This window comes from Lemur catta, chromosome 15 (genome assembly GCF_020740605.2).
Source record: "Lemur catta isolate mLemCat1 chromosome 15, mLemCat1.pri, whole genome shotgun sequence".
Classification (NCBI taxonomy): domain Eukaryota; kingdom Metazoa; phylum Chordata; class Mammalia; order Primates; family Lemuridae; genus Lemur; species Lemur catta.
The window spans coordinates 9,978,892-9,998,216 of NC_059142.1; the positions used below are offsets into that span (position 1 = coordinate 9,978,892).

At 54.3% G+C, this 19,325-nt stretch overlaps 2 protein-coding genes and 1 non-coding gene across 4 annotated transcripts; 2 read left to right on the forward strand and 1 right to left on the reverse strand.

The window, feature by feature from the left end:
* Nucleotides 1-1,620: 1,620 nt before the first annotated feature.
* Nucleotides 1,621-8,626, forward strand: TNK1 (tyrosine kinase non receptor 1). Its single transcript, XM_045570090.1, has 13 exons — nt 1,621-1,713; nt 3,043-3,222; nt 3,335-3,405; nt 3,516-3,704; nt 3,836-3,991; nt 4,109-4,392; nt 4,588-4,861; nt 5,912-6,006; nt 6,346-6,510; nt 6,753-6,832; nt 7,270-7,568; nt 7,654-7,749; nt 7,834-8,626. Exons 2-13 carry the CDS (start codon nt 3,060-3,062, stop codon nt 7,945-7,947), a joined length of 1,986 nt encoding a protein of 661 aa, XP_045426046.1. The 5' UTR covers nt 1,621-1,713; nt 3,043-3,059; the 3' UTR covers nt 7,948-8,626.
* Nucleotides 8,591-15,767, reverse strand: PLSCR3 (phospholipid scramblase 3). 2 transcript variants are annotated; one of them, XM_045570091.1, is made up of 8 exons: nt 13,048-15,767; nt 12,664-12,836; nt 12,167-12,402; nt 12,033-12,075; nt 11,718-11,938; nt 11,334-11,495; nt 9,465-9,626; nt 8,591-9,278 (listed from the first exon to the last, which is right to left on the reverse strand). In XM_045570091.1, exons 2-8 carry the CDS (start codon nt 12,668-12,670, stop codon nt 9,222-9,224), a joined length of 888 nt encoding a protein of 295 aa, XP_045426047.1. In that variant the 5' UTR covers nt 12,671-12,836; nt 13,048-15,767; the 3' UTR covers nt 8,591-9,221. The 2 variants fall into 2 exon arrangements, with proteins under 2 accessions (XP_045426047.1, XP_045426048.1); XM_045570092.1 differs by having other exon boundaries at nt 12,664-12,840.
* Nucleotides 15,768-19,174: 3,407 nt separating this feature from the next.
* Nucleotides 19,175-19,282, forward strand: LOC123621329. Its single transcript, XR_006729065.1, has one exon. It is a non-coding gene; the product is annotated as a U6 spliceosomal RNA (small nuclear RNA).
* Nucleotides 19,283-19,325: the final 43 nt, after the last annotated feature.

Genomic DNA, 19,325 nt, shown 5'->3' on the forward strand with positions numbered 1-19,325 from the left:
AATGAAAGTAGAATGATGTTCATATGAATGTAACAACAACAAAAACCCCTCAGTGTATGGATTAAACAGCACATCAGACATAACCTAAGAGAGAATTGGTAAACTGGAAGATAGATCTGAAGAGATTACCTGAATTGTATCACCAAGACGCAAAGAATGAAAAATACGAAGACGGGTTAACGGACATGGAGGACAGAATGAAAAGGTCTGGCATACTTCTAATCAGAGTCAGCAAAGGAGAGAGCACAGAGGATGGAGGAAAAAGAATATTTGGGAGAGATATTGGCTGAGAAATTTCCAAAAGATGAAAGACATGAATTCACAGATGCAGGAAATACAACATATTAAGCAGAATAAATAGAAAGGAATCAACATCTAGACACATTGTAATAAAACTACAAAACATCAATGATACCTTAAAAGCAGGGAGTAAAGCCAGATCATCTGCGAAGGAATGATGATTAGACTGAGCAGATTTCTTTACAACCTTGTGCCTATTATATACCTACACGGTCCTAGGTACTTAGAATTCAAGGATCAGCAAGACACACCTAGTCCCTCCCCTGTGTTGCTACCGCGTGTGTATCAGAGATAACCACGCGGAGAGAGCAATTACAGTATGATGAGCTGGCATGGTTGGAGGGCAAGAGAATTAGCAAGAAAACAATACATGAAGAACCGCATTACCAAGATTTTCCTATCCATACTGGAACATCCCATGTGTTTATCAAGATGAGGAGGGCTTTTCTCTCCAAGAGAGCACTGGGACAGCAACTGCTATGTTCATACATCCACCCTTGGGACAGGAGGCAGAACAGATAGATGTCCTCAGACTGGCAGCTTCCTCTCTGGGACCCCTGAGGAAAAGGGTGAGGGAATGATCCTCCCCAGGGCCTTCTTCAAGGCCCTGGACTGTGTCCCTGTGGCCACAGGCCAGGTAGCAGTGTGCAGGGCCCCGGGGTCAGCAGAGGCTCCCTGGGAGGCAGGTTGTTATACGGGAATGAGGCCAGGAAGTGTAAGTGATGGGGAGGGCCCTGAGGCATGGATTGCTGCCTGTGGTCAGCATAGGCTCTGTCTTGGCTGGCGGCTGACTTCCTGTGCCAACAGCAACATCTCTCTGCCCTGGACCCATGCCAACGTACCTGGGCTTGCCTGGCTTTCCTTCATTAATTAGGGAGTTCTAGGAAGCTCTCACCCCTACTCCAGGGCAGGGACTATGTCCTGTTTAGCCTTCTATTCCCACTGCCTGGGCAAGCTATCTCTAGCAGGTGCTTATTTATTTAAGGGGTGGGGTCCTGGTTGAGAGAGGAGAAAGATTTGGGGAGAGAGGGCGTGGGGGACAGGACACGGAGGAGCGAAGCCTGGGAAGGAGTGGAAAGTTCTTCGGAGAAGGCTGGAAAGACAGTGTGAAGGAAGGCGAGCAAAGGACAGGGCAAGCCAGGGTCCTTGTGCTCTGGGGGTCGATCGGGCCTGGAGGAGAAAGGGGCCGCCAGTCGCGTTTGTGACCCTCACGGAGTCTTACCAGGGAATTGGAGGTGCGGCCTTTGCCAGCCCCTGGCCAGCCGCCAGGTCCCCGCCCTCCCCGGAATTTACTCCTGTCCCGCCCTTCTCGGGATTTAGTCCGGGCAACCTGGGCGGCTCCGCAGCCGCCGCTTCCGCCTTCGCCAGGTGAGGGTCGGGACCGAGCCGCGCGCCCCGGGTTGGGGCGGGCAGGTGAGTAGCCGTCGCCTGAGGTGCATCCGCGGGATGCCGGGCCTCCCGTCCTCTGCCCGGGTCCCTCCCTTCCGCGGCCGCGTTTCCTCCCGTCTCCCTCCTGCACGCTTTCCCCTCCCCGCCTCACCTGCGGGTCTCCCAGCGTCCCGGGCCTTCTCCTCCCTGCCCCCTGCTCGCGCCCAGTTCCTAGCCCATCTCTCATCTCCGCGTTTCCAACTGGGCCCCGCGTCGGGGCCTCCACTTAAGGGGGGGCGGGAGAGTCCAGGTGTGTGTGAGAGTGTTTGTGCGGGCAGCCAGTACGTGCAGTTCCTAGAGGCTTGTTTAACAAAGGTTGGTGGAGTTGCCTTGAAGCCAAGTTAGATTGAGTGACTCAGGCTGCCGGCAGGGATCTACACCTGGAGCTGAGAGGTGGGTGTGGACGGGACTGTGCACCCGGTAGCCTAGGTGGCTCTCTAGGCAGGACCTAAGCTTAGCGGCCCATGGCAAATGCCCGATTTCATTTCAAATGTCGCTGCCTCAAGTGTATAAGAGGCAATGAGGCTGGGTGTCTGTCTCTGGGTTGAGCAGCAGTATGGTATGTGTGGACACTGGACGTTGGTGTCTTGTGTGTTGTGTGTGTGGGTATCTTTGGTGTTTGGAGGCAGTGAACTATGGTGTCTCAAGTACACAGATGTGAGAGGCATGTGGCATTCAGCCTGGGCATTTTGTAGCCCCATGCTGGGATGTCTCAGCTTTGAGAGGGCATGTTTTGCAGCATATCCGAGGGTCTCAGTATGTGCATAGGTAGCAGAGTGCAGGAGGCAGCATACCTTTGTATGTGTGTGCCCGAGTCTACCTACTTGTCTGAGGTATGGAGTAGTTAGCATATCTGGGCATCTTCACTGTGTGTGCGGCAGGCAAAAATGTCTCATGTCGGAGGAGGGGAGGTGTCTCAGGAGTGAGTGTGTGCAACAGTGTAGCTCAGGTCTAAAAAGGTTCTGTATCTGGTGTCCTGGGTACAGAGGGAGTGTGCCATATCTCAGGATTGAGGAAGGCACCACACCTGGAGTCTAGTATGAGCAGGCAGTGTACTAAAACCTCAGGTGTGAGGAGGACAGGTTACTCAGTGGTAAGGGGTAGAGTATCTGGAGGCCTTGGCATGGGGCGCATTCTACCTGGGGTTTGTGTGTGTGAATGGCAGGGTTCCTGGCTGGCTGATGCGTCCCTCCCTCCGTACCTGAGTGTTTCTGATGGCTTTCGGGTGGAGCTGGAGACCCTGTCTCTGGTGTCTGCATGTCTCAGGTGCCTACCCTGGGCTATACATCTGAAAGGGAATGCCATCGTCCTTAGGGATTCCTTCTCCAGACATGCTCCCTGAGGCAGGCTCCCTGTGGCTACTGCGGCTGCTCCGGGACCTCCAGCTGGCCCAGTTTTACCGGCCCATCCTTGAGGAGCTTAACGTCACTCGGCCAGAGCATTTCGACTTTGTAAAGCCTGAGGACCTGGACGGCATTGGCATGGGCCGGCCTGGTGAGGGACCCCTGCCTCAAGACCCTGGTCTCTCCTTCCCCAGCCTATCAGTTGCCTGTCTCCCCCACCCCTTTTCTTGCCTGTAAATCTCTCTCTGCCCTGTCCTCCCCAGCCCAGCGCAGACTGGCTGAAGCTCTGAAGAGGCACCGTTCAGGGCTCAAGCCTAAGAACTGGGTCTACAAGGTACGTGTTGTCCGGGGTTGGAAGGCAGCTTAAGCCTGGGAATGAGGTGGGCCAGGTGGCTGGAGGGGGATGCAGGGTTCTGCACACCTGATTTCCCACCCCTGTTTCAGATCCTTGGAGGTTTTGCCCCAGAGCAGGAGTCCACCCCGCCCTCAAACAGACCGCCGTGCCTCCCTGAGCCAGAAGGTGGACTTAAGTGTCTGATCCCAGAGGGTGCTGTATGCAGGGGGGAGCTGCTGGGCTCAGGCTGCTTTGGCGTGGTGCACCGAGGGCTGTGGACACTGCCCAGTGGCCAGACTGTGAGTGTCCAGGGACCCTACCTCATCCTGGGTTCCTAGCCCAGCTGCCCCCTCTGTTCCTCATGCCCTCTGTGCTCTTGTCTTGGCGTGGTGGTTCCCCAATGTGCCTGACGGTGCTCCCCCGCCTCCAGGTCCCAGTGGCTGTCAAGTCCCTCCGGGTAGGTCCCGAAGGCCCCGTGGGCACAGAGCTGGGGGACTTTCTTCGAGAGGTGTCGGTCATGATGAACCTGGAGCACCCACATGTGCTGCGTCTGCACGGCCTTGTTCTGGGCCAGCCTCTGCAGATGGTGAGCAGATCCACACGCTGGTTCCCCGCATAGCCCCGGGGCTGGTGTGCGGCAGGAGGGTGGGCGGTCAGAGTCCCACGGGGCGGACCCAGCTCACGAGGCGCTGTGCTCCTACAGGTGATGGAGCTGGCACCACTAGGCTCCCTGCACGCGCGCCTGACGGCCCCGGCTCCGACACCCGCACTGCCCGTGACCCTGCTCTGCCTCTTCCTGCGGCAGTTGGCGGGGGCTATGGCGTACCTGGGGTCCCGCGGGCTAGTGCACCGAGACCTCGCGACACGCAACCTACTGCTGGCTTCGCCACGCACCATCAAAGTGGCGGACTTCGGGCTGGTGCGGCCGCTGGGCGGTGCCCGGGGCCGCTACGTCATGGGCGGGCCCCGCCCCATCCCCTACGCCTGGTGAGGGCGGGGCGCTCGAGCTGGGTGGGTCTGGAGGGCAGCGGCTAGGCAGCTAGGCTGGGACAAGAAGGGTTGTCGCCCTTGGAAAGGAGGACTTTTGAGGACTTTGGAAACACAGGGAGCGGGGGCCTTCAGTGGAAGATGAGCTCCGAGGGGCACATATCCGGCCCCCTTCATCTCCACTTCCTTCCGCAGGTGTGCCCCAGAGAGCCTGCGCCAGGGAGCCTTCTCATCTCCCTCAGACGTGTGGATGTTTGGGGTGACGCTGTGGGAGATGTTCTCCAAGGGCGAGGAGCCCTGGGCCGGGGTCCCGCCGTACCTCATCCTGCAGAGGCTGGAGAAGGACCGAGCCCGGCTGCCTAGGCCTCCCCTCTGCTCCAGGGCCCTCTACGCACTCGCCTTGCGCTGCTGGGCCCTCCACCCTGCTGACCGGCCTAGCTTTTCCCAACTGGAGGGGCTTCTCCAAGAGGTGGGGACCCCCATCTCCTCAGATACAGTCTCTCTTTCCTTCATTCTCTGTCCCAGGGTTCCATGCACAAGACTAACATATCCAGATGCCAGTGCCGGGCTCTGGGACCCAGCTCTGAGAAAAACACATTCAGTCCCCACCTGCAGGGAGCTCAGAGCCGTGGGGAGGCAGCTTGGGGCTACCTAGATGCAGTCTGGGAGACTATGGTCTGTGTCTGGGCCAGAAAAGGGCACAGAGGAGAGACCAGTAGGTGGCAGGGGGTGTTTGACAGGCAGAGGAAGAGTTCAGCATGGGAGGGGGAAATGGAAGCAATGTGGCGGCAGAGTGAGCAGGGGCTGCTTGCTGGAGGGTTTTCCAAGGCATGGCAGGTGATGCTGGCTAACCGGTACAGCTCTCGACCTGTGTAGGGTACCACACTGCGTGCTTTATGTGGATCCTTATGCAGATTCACTCGTTTCATCCTCTCAGCCATCCGATGCGGTAATTATTATCTCCATTTTAGTGATGGGGCAGTTGAGGCACCGACAGTTTATGTGACTTGCCTAAAGTCATACAGTAAGTGGAGGAGTTGGATTTAAACCAATCAATTTGACTTCAGGGCTGTTCCCTAAATCACTACACTCTACTGTTAAAGTTTAGTCTTTACTCTGAGGGCATTTGGGAGATATGGAAGGGTATTGAGCAGGGGAGTCACAAGCCAGCTTTGCACATTATATCACTCCGGGGTGGTGCAAGAATGGACGAGAGGGATGATGCTGAGGATGAGAGGACCAGGTAGGCGACAGTGGCTGTGAAGCTCTAGGTAGAGATAGGGCCCTTCTCTGTTGCTCTTGAACCCTGTGCAGTGTACAGCTTGGCATGGAATCCAGGTCTACCTCCCCCACCGGATCACAACAAGGGGACAAGAAGAGTCCCACCCTGGGCCCAGCACAGAGGACATATGTGCTGTGGGTTTGATTGGTGGGTGCACAGAGGGGAGTCTTCTTTCTTCCATGTTCCCATTCTGACTGAGGCCACAAGCTCAACCACCCTTTCCTCCTGTGTTCATAGGCCTGGCCTTCTGAGGGACGCTGTGTAAGGGATGTCACAGAGCCAGGTGCCCTGAGGATGGAGCCGGGTGATCTCATCACCATCATCGAGGGCAGGTGACAGCCCCGTACCTCCCAAGCAGCCCCAGGAGGAGGATGCCCTCCAATCCTTCCTGACTCCTGGCCGCCTCTCTGCTTCTCCCCAACTCCTTGAACCCCGATCTTCTGTCTCTTCTCCTCATCTCCCCACTGGGCCCTGAGAGCTCCAGCACAGTCCTGGCCTCCCTGCTGGGGCTGCTGCTGGCTCACAGAGCACTTTTGCATCAGGGAGAGGCTTTCCTGCCTGCAGACAGATGCAGCTCCAAGGCACACAGCCTGGTGAGCTCACTGTGGGCTGCAGCCCAGACCCCACTCTTCCTCTTGTCCCATCCCATTCACCAGCTCCTCTTCCCACAGCCCCAACTCCACAATCTGGAAGGGCCAGAATGGTCGCACCTTCAAAGTGGGCAGCTTCCCAGCCTCGGCAGTGATGCTGACAGACTTGGCGGGCTCGCCAGCTGCCTGTCCAGTGCACAGAGGCTCCCCTGCCCAGGGAGAGCAACCCCCAGGAAGCATAGAAGGGTGAGGACCTGAAAGCGTGGGGGATAGGGCTGGGCTGGGGGGACCAAGTCTACCAACTCATCTGGAACGGAAGCTTGGGGACAGGACCAGAGTGGAAGCTGGAGGTGATCCTAGACTTGCCTCCCAGCTAGAGCTTCCACCTGGGTCTCCTAGGTGTCCCGGAGAGTTTCTTTGAGGGAGAACATTGGTATGTGTGGTGGAGAGGGGTGGTGTTGAGGATGAACTGGATCACTCTCTGACAGGGACAGAAAGAAGGAAAAGCTTCGGGATCTACCCCCAGCACGGGGCCAGAGAATGAACATTCCCCTACACAGGATGAAAGGTGGGCACGGTGGGACTCCACAGTCTCTGAGGAGATCCAGAACAGCCCTCCATTTGTGCCCCCTGCCCCTAATCCATGCCTTTGCATGTATGATTTCATTCCTCCAAATTCTGTCCATTGGCATCCTAGCTATACTGTGAGAGCTTAAGAGACAGGAAGCCACTCTGCCTTCCCTACTGAACAGAACCTCCCCACTCTTGGACCCTGAGCACTCAGTTATTTGGGCCCTCAGCTGCCTAGGCCTTGGTGTCCATTTGCACGCCTATCTTCTTACTGTCCCATCTAATGTGTGGATTGTCCTGAGGGCAGGGCTGGCTAGCTTATCTGCATTTGTTTGCAAAACCATCCAGCTTAGCACAGGTAAGACAGAGAGCAAGAAGAAGGCAGGACCTAGCATCTGTGCCTCCTCTCAAGCTGTTTCTTTTTCAACTGTACAGGCATTTCCAAGAGTCTGGAGTCAGTTCTGTCCCTGGCCACTCGCCCCACAGGGGGTGGTTCAAGCCCCCCTGAACTTCGACAAGCCAGAGCTGTGGCCCAGGGACCCCCAGGCCTGCCTCCACGCCTGCCTTTCGCCTCCAGCTCTTCTCAGCCCGGCCAGCCCCCTAGGGAGCGGCCTCCCTGGCCCAAAAGAGAACCCCCCCCCAATCACCCCATGGGAGTGCCTGGAGCCACTAAAGCCTCTGTCTCCACTGGAGCCCTCCTGGCCAACCCTGAGTTGCAAAGGAAGATTATAGAGGTGAGGTCTCACTGCAGTGGCCACTGTAGTCCAGAAGGGGTTACAGGCTGGGGCAGGAGCCTAAATAAAGCTTTGTCTCCCACAGATGGAGCTCAGCGTACATGGAGTCACCCACCAGGAGTGCCAGGCAGCACTAAGAGCCACTGGGGGAGATGTGGAGTCTGCCATCCGGAGCCTCAAGGTAAAGCCAGACCCTTCTCTCCGACTACCTCCTCTCCTACCCCTGACACCTAGTGGTCAGCTGCCCTCTCTGCTGCACCCGCAGGTAGACCAGCTCTTCTACCTTAGTAGCCGGTCCCGAGCTGACTGCCGGCGCATCCTGGAGCATTACCAGTGGGACCTCTCAGCTGCCAGCCGCTATGTCCTAGCCCGGCACTGAGCTCTGCTTCCCTGGGCATGTACACCAGCATGGAAAGCCTGGGCCCCTCAGGGCCTGGCCATGTGGGACCAAGCAGAACCAGAACAAGGTCCTGACAGGGGCAGACTTTCCCACCTGGGGAAATCCCACCTGCTATGGGTGGTAGAAGAGGAGCCCTGGGTCAGACACTGACAAATGTCTCCTGCCTACCCTGCCCCTTGGCCTCTGAGTGCTCAAGCTCCTTTGGCTAGGCCAAGAAGGATCTAATCCACTCTGCCCACCACACTCCCAAACAAGAGGAGGACTTGGAGGAAAGAGCTGCTATATATCCTATCCAGACGAAGCTTCTACTCGCTACAGAGAATGATGAAGTGGCCACACTGGACCATGGGAACACCCACCCTGAACTGTCATCAGCTACCACCCTGAACTCTGTAAGCAGTCATCCTGGATAATGGAAGCAGCCACACTGACTTGGGACACATGGCCCAGGGCCATTGTAGGAGATGACAATTGCTCTGTTGGACTCAAGAACATTTGATCCTGGTAGCATGGATTATGAGGCAGGCCAGCCCCTGCCCAAATTCAGCTGTCACATTTCCCTTTGTTTCTTTCCACACCAACTCTTTCTTCTACCCTCCCCCATCACATACATCTTCCAACGTCCAAAAAGTTACAAAGTTTATATGAATATAACATACAAAGATGCAGCCTCCTTCCTAGGGCAAGGGAAGGAAAGGGTGGTTAAATAAGGCACAGGAAGCTGCAGCAAGCACCAGCTGTGGGCAGGGCCCAAGGGGGAAAGGAAATTGGCACTGGGGCCCTGCCCCTAAAGCTGTTGGTAGGGAGGTGGGGACCCCCTCAAAGTGCCATAGTCTGAGGCTGAGCTAATTGGCCAAGCTGATGCAGGTGGCTATGTCTGCCATCTTTGGTGCCGCTTGCCCTTCCCCACCCAGCCCTGTCACAAAACTGTAAAACCCAAGTCCTGGGTTCCAGAGGCCCCCAGAAGGGGGCAAGAGGGAGTGGGTAGGGGAAGTTTGAAAGCCGATATGCCTGTGTGCTGAGGGACTGCTAGGAGACAGTGGTGGGAGGTAGCAGGGGACAGGTTCTCATACATACTCTTCTGTGGGTACCACAGGGGAGGAGGCCAGGGAGTAGGGTAGGGATGGGCCTCCCGTCTGTCCCCTGCAGTGCACATGGAGGAAAGGGGCTGCCTCTGAGGAGGGGCCAGGCCAGGGCAAGTGACCATCTTGAGTTCTGGTTGAGGTGATGGTCTCCTCACACCGAGGTGGCTTCTAACTGGCGATGGCAGAGGGCCCAGCGCCTCCTCGTTTCTCGAAGAACATGTAGTCCTGAGGGGAGGCCTCAGTCAACAGGAGATCTGCTGGGCCAGCCTAGCTCAACTCTCACAACCCAAGTCTGGAACCTCAACCCCCCATAACATTAGCCCTAACTTTCTCCTAGCAAGAGGCCAGGAAGCACACAAAGCTTCATACGACAGCAGAGAAGCAGGAGGAGAGGGAGGGCAGCCAACTCACAATGAGGAACGTGGCTCCCAGCAGCACAGCCTTCACCCTCACATCCAGGTCCAGCGGGAACTGCAGGCCAAAGTCATCTGCATCCGTGAGGGCTTCTTGGAGCAGCCCCCCCCACTGCTTGCTGATGCGGCCCACACTGCGGGATTCATCCTTTGTCTTCACCTGTCAGGAGGGAGGGAGGAAGGACCCAATTGGGGAGAAAGTAACCGATCTCACCTGCCTCCAATCCCACTCCCACAGTCGCCACGTGTGAATTGTGCAGGCTCTACACTCAGTGAATCTTCCCAGCCAGAGATCACCCAGTTACCTCTTTCCCAACTGGTTCCCATCACAGAATGCAACAGCTGGGGAAGCAGGCACCCTACGTCACACTATGAGTCTATAGCAAAAATCAGGATTCAGACTCTGATCTGTTGCTATTCAAAGGCCATGCATGAAATAAATGGACATCAGTGGTGGGAGCACTGGAAGCATGATATAGTCTAATCCCCTTAGTGTATGGCTGTTTGCTAGGTTTGCTTTTGTTCCCAATGTCCCTGCCACCCACAGTGGGTGCAGTTTGTGCCCTGCACAAAGTACCCTAGCTGAGAGGGCAAGGAAGGCTGCTGAAATCCTGACTGTACTTCTACCAGCCAAGCACACTCCCAGAAGGCTTTGTCTACCCAAAGTAGTGCCTTTTCCCTACTCTGCAAAGTAGGGGTGGGGGGCCTGTACAGCATTGCATGCAAGCCTGATCCAGAGGGGATACAAGCCTGTTTGTTAGGGGGAGGGGAAGCAGTAAGTAGCCTTCGAGGACCACAATTTCCACTGGCCTCTCTGAGCCCAGCAGCAACAGGCCCTGCTGATGTGGGTGGTAACTCACAGTGACTTCCTGGTCCTCTTGCTGTGCTCATTCTCCAGTGAATAGAACTGGAGTGATTTCTTTCTGTGTCCTTCCCATCCTTATTCCCCACGGTCCTACAGCTCTGGCACACTTCTTGCAGCCCAGTCCTAGGCTAGGCGGGACCTGTCTGAGCTAGCCCTGCAGTCCCAAGGGTACAGCCCCAAGTATGGACCATTCATAATTGTGTAAAAGGGACACTATGAGAACCCCACAATCTACACATTCTCATCTAGGGATCACCCACTTATCTCTTTTCCAACCAGTTCCCATCACAGAACCTCCCTCTGGCTACCAAGGTGACTCATTTTTTACAAGTAACCTTATGTAGTGCACCTCATTAGAAGTGCTGGAAAGTCTACTGGATTATATCTGTTGTTTTTCCCTTATATGCACAGGGAATTATCCCTTAAAGACCCAAGGATCTGTGGAGTGCCTTTGTCTTCTGCAAACCAAGGTGTTTCCCAGGCCTCACTCTGAAATTCTCACCACTTGGGATGTCCAGGCTCCGGGTTGGTGATAGGAATGCACGGTGAGAAGAATATCACCTGGATATCAGGTTGGAGGGGCCATTTGGACTTCTAGGTTGGCGGGCAAGCCACGAGATGTTAACACATTAAATTAGCACTTGCTCCAGGGCCTGGGCTCACAAACTTATGCATAGCAGCCACATAGGCCCAGCCCATGGCAGACTTAAGTCATGTTTCACCCTAAATCCAGTCTGGCCTTAGGTTCCCTACCACCACCAACTTGGAGCTGTATGTAACCATCAGCACTGGTCCTTAAGATGAAATCCTCTTTGCCATACTATTATAAGACCATGGGGCCATCCTTATTTCCCAATGGAGGAAAACTGCAAATGTGGTAGGAGTCATTGTGGATTTGGATTGATGAGCTCAGGATCTTGACCTTAATGTTGGCCATCCTGCCTCATGGAAGCTGCCATCCTGCTTATGAAGATCCCAGGAATCTCCCCGTATTCCTGATACCTCAAAGTTGGTGTCTGTGCCACAGCCACAGGTCCAGCAGGGCCCCACCACTCGCAGGACCGTCTGGCGATCGGCATCCTGGATGGAGAACTTGGGGAGGAAGGGATGCCAGGTCTGTAGTACATGGCCAATGGTGGTGCCTGGTGGAGCCTGTACTTCCATCTGGAGTGGGAAGCAGACAGGGTCACTGCCCAGCCTGGGCACCCTGGCCCAAGCTCTCACTGGTCCCAACCCTACCTATGTGGCCCCTCACTAAACCTCCCATCCCCATCTGCCCACTCCCACCCAGCCATGCCTCATCCTGGGCCTGCCCCATCATTGTCCCGCCCCATCAAGGCCCGCCCCCTACCAGAGCCTCTTCCCAACCCCACCCTTCCCACCCACCTCCTGGAGGCCACAGGGGCAGCAGCTGCAGCCACAGTGGAGTGGGCGGAGCAAACGCAGCACCTCCCGGTCCCCGGGGTCTGCCAGGCGGACACGCAGTGGCCGGCGGGCACCACAGCACAGACGGGCGCAGCAGTTGCTCTCCTCGGCCGCCTGGCCCAGGGGCTGCCCGGCCCCCGAGCGCAGTTCGTACCGGTTACAGTTCTCCCAGCCTAGGAACGCTGCCAAGGGTGACACTGAAACTCAGACACAGCCTGCCTAGGCGCCCACCATCCCTGTCACCGTCATGAGGCCCAACGTACTCCTCCTACTTACTTTCCACTCGCTCAGCCTTCTGGTGAATCAAGATCTGATCAATCTGGAAACAGAGTTAGGGGCAGCGCAGACATCAGCTGGTCCACCTGTACGCCCAGATCCCCTCCTCGTCACCCTTCCTTCCTCCCACTCACCTGCACCAGGAATTCCAGGCCAGAAGGCACCCCTGGCAGTGGCAAGAAGGGGGCAGCAGACGCTGGGGCCACGGGGCCAGGCGAGGGGAAGAGAGCGAAGCCAGGTGCAGGGGCAGGTACCTGAGCAGGCACTGGTGCCTGCCCGGGCCCAGGATGCAGCGCCGGCTCCGGGTACCCAGCGGTCACAGGGTAGGGAGGTGGGGGCGAAGGGGCGTAGCCTTTGGGGGACAAGTAGCCTGTTGGGGGGGCAGGGTTAGATTAGAAAGGGACCTGTGGCCTCATCCCCTTATTCCTCAGCCCATGGCCCGCAAGGCTGCGGGGGAAATGTGGCGGGAAGAGGCAGAGAGATGGGGCAGGGGAGCAGGGCGGAGGCTCCCCAGGAGGAAGGGAGGGGCCCCACCCAGCCAGTCCGAGCACATTCTCGGAGGATGTGTTCCACACCTGGCTCCCAAGTCTGTGGGGGGATAACGGAGACCCCCGGCCTTGCGCGCATTTACCTGCCATGAGAAAGGGGCTGGAGTTTTCGGGATGTCGGTGTCGGGGCGGCTTAGTTCTGGAAGTGGAGGCAAGCTCGGAAACAGCCAGACAGACACAGAGACAGACACAAAGACGGACAGGCAAACGCGGAGAGGCAGCTGCGCGCCGGCCCAGGGTCTCTCGGGCGGCGCCTCTGACTCGGAAGAAACCGAAAGTGTCAGTAGGCGGGGCGGGGTACCTGGGACCCTGGATTCCCTCAGGGGCCCCAGAACCGCCCCCTCCCTTTGTTCTCCCATTCTCTGTGGAGGCGGCTCTTGGCGGACAGCAAGATAGATGGACCCGCGGTCAGACCGACGGCCGGACCTGGAGGGCGGTCTCCCTGACCCCTCTGTGCCCCGGCTCACCTGAAGCCCTAAGCACAGTCGGGGTGCGGAGCACTCGGCGGCTCTCAGGAGTTCTGGGAGGTGGGCCCGGAATCTGACTCCGCCCCTCGACCCGTCCAGGCCCCGCCCCTCTCGGCCTGAGCTGCGCGTCTGCGCAGACAGGAGGCCGCCTCTTGTCCCGCGGGGCCGCGGACCCTGGATTGTGCGCTCCTTGGCGTCGCCCGCGTCCCCGCCCCTTCCGCTCCAACTGCAGATGTCCAGAGAGGAAGAGCGCTGGGGAAGGGCGGCGGGCTAAGCACCAGCGCTGCGACCCCCGGCCAGGTCCGCGGAGCGCTCAGCGCCCCTTGGTGGAAAGCGAGGGCTGCCTGCGCTGCGCTCCCACGGCCCGGCTGTGCTGAGCCCTGGGTTCGGGCCTCGCTGACGCAGCGGAACACCCTTCACACTCACTCATTGGCTTCCAGGACTGGCTCCTGGCTCCCTTTCTACCTCCCAAGGGCGACCTCGCCATCCTCTCTCCGTGACGCAGTGGTGACCCACACAGGCGCCTCGCAATTACAGTACTTCCTTCAGGCGCCCCCGCCACGCGGTTGACGGGCCGCCAGTGTCAGTAATGAGTGTGCGTGAGTTGAGGCCTGGGGGAGTGGGGCAGAGAGGTAGCGCGGTCAGAAAAGGCTTCCCCCAAGATGAGCTCTGGGGTCTGGGTCCTGAGCAGAGGGAGGTCCCTAGGTGCAAGGAAGCCATGGGAGCCTACTGGCCGGGCTGCGCAAGGGATGAATTTAGAGAGATGCTGTCCACGTCCCCAGAGGCCCTCATGGGAGCTGGGATTTGGCCCGAAGGGCAGCAAGGAGCCCACCAAAAGGTTTTAAGACAAAGAGAGAAGGTCAAATATGTGTTTTAGAAAGATCATTCAAACTGCAAACTACAATGTCGAGAACAATGGAGGTGCGCAATAGTCTAGGGGAAAGGATGGCTGCCATAGTGTTAGTGCAGACAGAGGGGGCAGACGTTAGAGGTATTAAGAAAAATAATATAGAACTTGATTTGGGGGGTGAGATATGGAGGTAACTAGTGAAGGATGACCCCAGATGCCTGTCTAGTAACCAGGCAGATGGAGGTGTCAGCTGCCAAGAGAAGCAGGGGGAGAAGCAAGTGAGGGTGGGAGGGGCCTCTGTCTGCCCCTATGTCCTTGTTCTTCTGGACTTGTCCTGGCCCCTTCTCCCAGGGCTGCTCAGCTCCTCCCGCAGCTTGAGTCCTCATCTGCTCCAGACTCAAATGCCTGACCTCTCCCCTGGTATCGCTTAGTGCCTCAGACTCCACATGGCCCAAAGCTTGAGCTAGCTTCCACCAAAACATATAAACATACAGAAATTCAGTGATCCCGTGAAGATTTAGTGAGCACCTACTATATGTCAGACAGCACTGAGGTGATAGGAATATATAGCAGAAAACAAACAAACACCAAATTCCTGACCTCCTGGGGCTTACATTCCAGTTGAGAAGAGTCAGATAATAAGTAACTAAAATAAACGGGAAGTCAGATGGTGATAAGTGCTGTAGAGCAGGATAGGGAGGGTAGGGAGTAGAGGGCAGGCGTTGCCATTTAAAAGAGGGCAGACTAGGAAGGCATCACCAAGGTGATCCTGAAGGAGAGGGATTCAGTCATACAGACTTCTGGGTGAAGAGTGTTTCAGGCAGAGGGAAGAGCAAGGGCAAAGGCCCTGAGGCAGAAGGGTGTCTTACTTGTTCAGTGAACAAAAGACCAGTTCTGCTGGAATGGAATTTGCTGGGGAAAGTCAGAGAGGTCACAGGAGACCTTTTAGACCATTGGATTGTATTCTGAGATGGGAAGTGTTGGAGGGTTTGACAAAGAGACCTGAGACTTACACACTGCAACAGTGGTTCTCAACAATGGCTACACGTTAGAATCATCTGGGGTGCTTTAAGAAATACCTATGCCAGAGTCTCACTTCATAGCAATTAAATTAGAATATCTGGGGTGAGGTACACACATAGGATCTTGTTGAGAATTCCTTAGATTTTAATGTGTAGCCACAGTTGAGGAATACCATGTTAGAAGGAAATACCATGTCTTTCAGGCTGCTTTGTCAAGAGTAGGCTGTAGGTAGGCAAGGGCAAAAGGTGAGATATGATGGGGGTTTAGACCTGGGGCCAGGGTGATAGCAAGGGAGGTGGTGGGAAATGGTCAGATTCCAGATATGTATTTGAGCCAACAGGATTTGATGATGGCTTGGATGTAGGATGTGAGGAAAGAAGTCAAAGTGGACTCAGACTTGGCCGGGGAGACCCTTCTGCACAGTGTGGGCCCACCCTTACTCTGTTTGGCTCTTTCCTACCTGCCTACCCAGTCCTGGGCCCGAGGCACTCCAATTTTCCCTCTTGTTACCAATATGGTCTTGTCCCTTTTTTTCTGGTGAACTCCTATTCATGTTGAAAACCCAGCAACACACTGGAGTCTTACCAGTCCCCAAAGGCAAAACAAACCCACCTCAGTATCTACTTGTAACACTGAACATAATGCATCAAGTTATCTTTTTAAAGGGTCTGTCTTCACTGCTGAAATGTATATTTTGGTTTGTAAAAGAAAGAACAAACTTAGCTCTGGGAGTTGGACAGAGGAGAGTTTGAATCGCAGGTTACCCAGGTCCTCGCTGCATAATAGAGGACAAGTTCCTTCATCTCTCTTAGCTTCTCTGTCCCTAATCTGCAGGGCTGTTGAGAAGACCTCCCCAAAATGTTCAGTAAATGTCATAACTCTCGTTCATATTAATGCTGCCTCAATATACATCTTCTTGTCCTGTCCTTGGCTTGTCACCCTTGACCTATATCTTTTGAGGCAGTCTCCACCCATTTCCTGCTTTTGTGTTCTAGATAAGTAAGCCTATACCCCGAACAACTTGACTACCTTACTTTTGCTCTAAGTCTGGTGACTTAATAGTGGTTACCCAATAGTGTAACCCCTTAGTGTCATGCTCCCTTCAAATGAACCAATCCAACTCTGTCATGGGAAACCCAAGTAGGTTACACTCTGGTCCCCAACAAAGCTTCAGCACACAGGTCCCTCCCTCTCTCTTTTGCTGCCCAGCTGCTGGTTGAACATGTGTGTCCTGGACAGCTCCCTCCTTCCTGCTGGCCCTGTGAAGTGTGCTAACTTCTTCACTCTGGGTCTGTAATAAATTTCATCTTTTCACCATTTCTGTCTGAGTGTCCCTTGCTGTGCCACACCTGACTACACCCAAACTAACTTAAATACCTCACTTAACAAAATCACAGTAGTAATAATGGGGACCAATTATCAAGTAGGCTTTATTTATCTTGGTCCCCCAAGAGCCCAGCCCACTGGCAGAACCAAAGCTAAAGCATTGGGGATCCCATTATATGGAGGGTGGCCGTTACAGATGCTTGGGGTCTCCTCTACCTGGATGTTCCCCCTGGGCCCCAGATGCTACCTGAGATGAAGGATGGACATGCAGCAAGAGCACTGGACTGGGAGGTAGGAGCCTGGGGATCTAGCCTTGGCTCTGTCACTGGACCCTTGTGCCACTATTAGGTCCCCTCTGAGAATGTATTTTACTCATCTTTAAAATGAAGAAGTATGCCGAATTCAGTGGCTCACGCCTGTAATCCCAGTGATTTGGAAAACTGAGGCAAGAGGATCACTTGTGGCCAGGAGTTGGAGGCTACAGTGAGCTATGATGGTACCACTGCAGTCCGGCCTGGGTGACAGAGCAATACCCCATCTCCAAAAAGTTTTTTAAAAATAAAATGAAATATTGTGGTCCTCTACTAATGCACCTCCAGTCATGCCACCTCCCTGAATATAAGTGGGGTCAGTGGCTCCCCATTTTCCCCAGGAGAGAGTCCAACTTCTCAACACAAGGCCCTCCACCATTTGGCCCTGCTATCCTCATCTCTCACCCTCTCTTACCCTCTCAAGCCAGCTGCCAGGAATTCTTTCAGGTCTCTAATACACTCTATTGCCTCAGGGCTGCCTTGAAAGCTGCTGGTATAGGAATCTGGAGCTCAGTAAAGACTAGGATGGGAGACAGAAATTCTGGATTTGAAAGTATGCAGATTGTAATTAAAGATACGGGCCTGGATGAGATCACCTAAAATCCTCTCATTGAGAGAAGGGCCTGCACACGTTCTGAATGCATACCTTCAGAAAAATTAGGTAGACACTGTGAATATATTATACAGACTATACTTTATAAAACTTACACAAAAATAGAAATTAAATATAAATTAAAAAGAATGCTAGGCATGGTGGCACAAGCCTGTAGTCCCAGCTACTTGAGAGGCTGAGGCAGGAAGATAGCTTGAGGCCAGCAGTTCGAGGCTGCAGAGTGCACCACTGAGCCTGTGAATAACCACCTCACTCCAGCCTGGGCAATATAGTGAGACCCATCTCTTAAGAAAAAAAAAAAGATAACTTAAACCTTTCAATAACTTACTATTGCACTGCAAATAGAGTCCAAGTGCCTTACTACTATCTGCAAGGTCTGTACTGGCCATCTGGGACCCCTTAGTCACAACACGACAGCCACACTACCAACTCACCAAATTTTCTCCTGCCTCAAGCTTTTGAGTTGCTCCTTTCAGCCTGTTTTGCTAGCTATTCTTTATGCTTAGAATACATTTTCCCTCCACTTTGTACATGGTTAGTTCAGCTTCAATAGGACTACCTTCACCAGGCTTGGTGGCTCACCCCTGTAATCCTAGTGCTTTAGGAGGCCAAGGAGGGAGGACTACTTGAGAACAGGAGTTTGAGATCAGCCTGGACAACATAGCGAGACCCCATCTCTACAAAAAATTTAAAAATCAGTGGGGTGTGGTGGCACACACCTGTAGTCCCAGCTACTTGAGAGGCTGAGGTGGGAAGGTCACTTGAGCCCAGGGGTTCGAGTTTGCAATGAGCTATGATCAGCCACTGCACTCCAGCCTGGGAGAAGGAGTGAGACCCTGACCCTGAAAGAAATTTAAAAATAGGACCATCTTGGTGAGGCCTTTCCATCGAAAGGGGCACACCCTCCACTGTCCAGCTGTTCCACTGCCTCCCTAGTCTTCTCCTTCAAGCATATAGTGCAACTCAAAATGATGTATGTGTTTAGTTGTTTAAAGTCTACTTCCACTACCAGATGGGAAACTCCATGAGAGAAAGGACAGTGTCTGTCTTGCTGATAGTTGATCTTCCTTGTAATGTGCATCTGACACATGATCACCACTAGCTTAATAAATACTGCCCCCCTAAACATCTTCCAGTTCCCTGCATGCTGTGAGTGCTACTGCAGCCTGCCTTGCCTTTTCTCAATTGCTTCCTGCCTAACTCAGAATCAGCCCACACTGCCCACCTCCCTCCCTTCCCCGCCTCATTCTTTGTCCATTGTGTTTCCTCCATACAACAGAGCTCCTTTAAGGATCATCTCAAGCACTGTGAAGTATTTTCTGACCCCCAATATATGATGATCTGTTCCTGCTTTGAACTCCAAAGTATTTTGTAACTAATGACACTCCTCCTGTCCTGCCTTGCCTTAACCCTCACTTCTAGGTAACTGGGTGCTCAACAAATCTGTGGAACAACAGGGCTGAAAACCACCACTTTACAGTAATCTTCAAACTCTAGTGGGCATCAGAACCACAAGATGAGCTTACTAAAATACAGATTCCCAGGCCCCCAAAAACGGCTTCAGTAGGAATCTGCACTATTCCAAGCATTCTTTTTATTTTTTTATATTTTATTATTTTATTTTATTTTATTTTTGCGACAGAGTCTCACTCTGTTGCCCAGGCTAGAGTGCCGTGGCATCAGCCTAGCTCACAGCAACCTCAAACTCCTGGGCTCAAGCAATCCTACTGCCTCAGCCTCCCAAGTAGCTGGGACTACAGGCACGCACCACCACACCTGGCTAATTTTTTCTGCATATATTTTTAGTTGTCCAGCTAATTTCTTTCTATTTTTTTAGTAGAGACAGGGTCTCGCTCCTGCTCAGGCTGGTCTCGAACTCCTGAGCTCAAAGGATCCGCCCGCCTCGGCCTCCCAGAGTGCTAGGATTACAGGCGTGAGCCACCGTGCCTGGTCCTCAAGCATTCTATGACTTTTGATGCCCACCGGTTTAACAATTTCATAACAGTGCTCGCTTTGGCAGCACATATACTAAAATTGGAACAATACAGAGAAGATTACCATGGCCCCTGTGCAAGGATGACACGTCAAAAAAAAAAAAAAAAAGAACTTCATAACAAGTTAAATGAAGTGAACAGAATCCCCAGTCCCAGGGTTC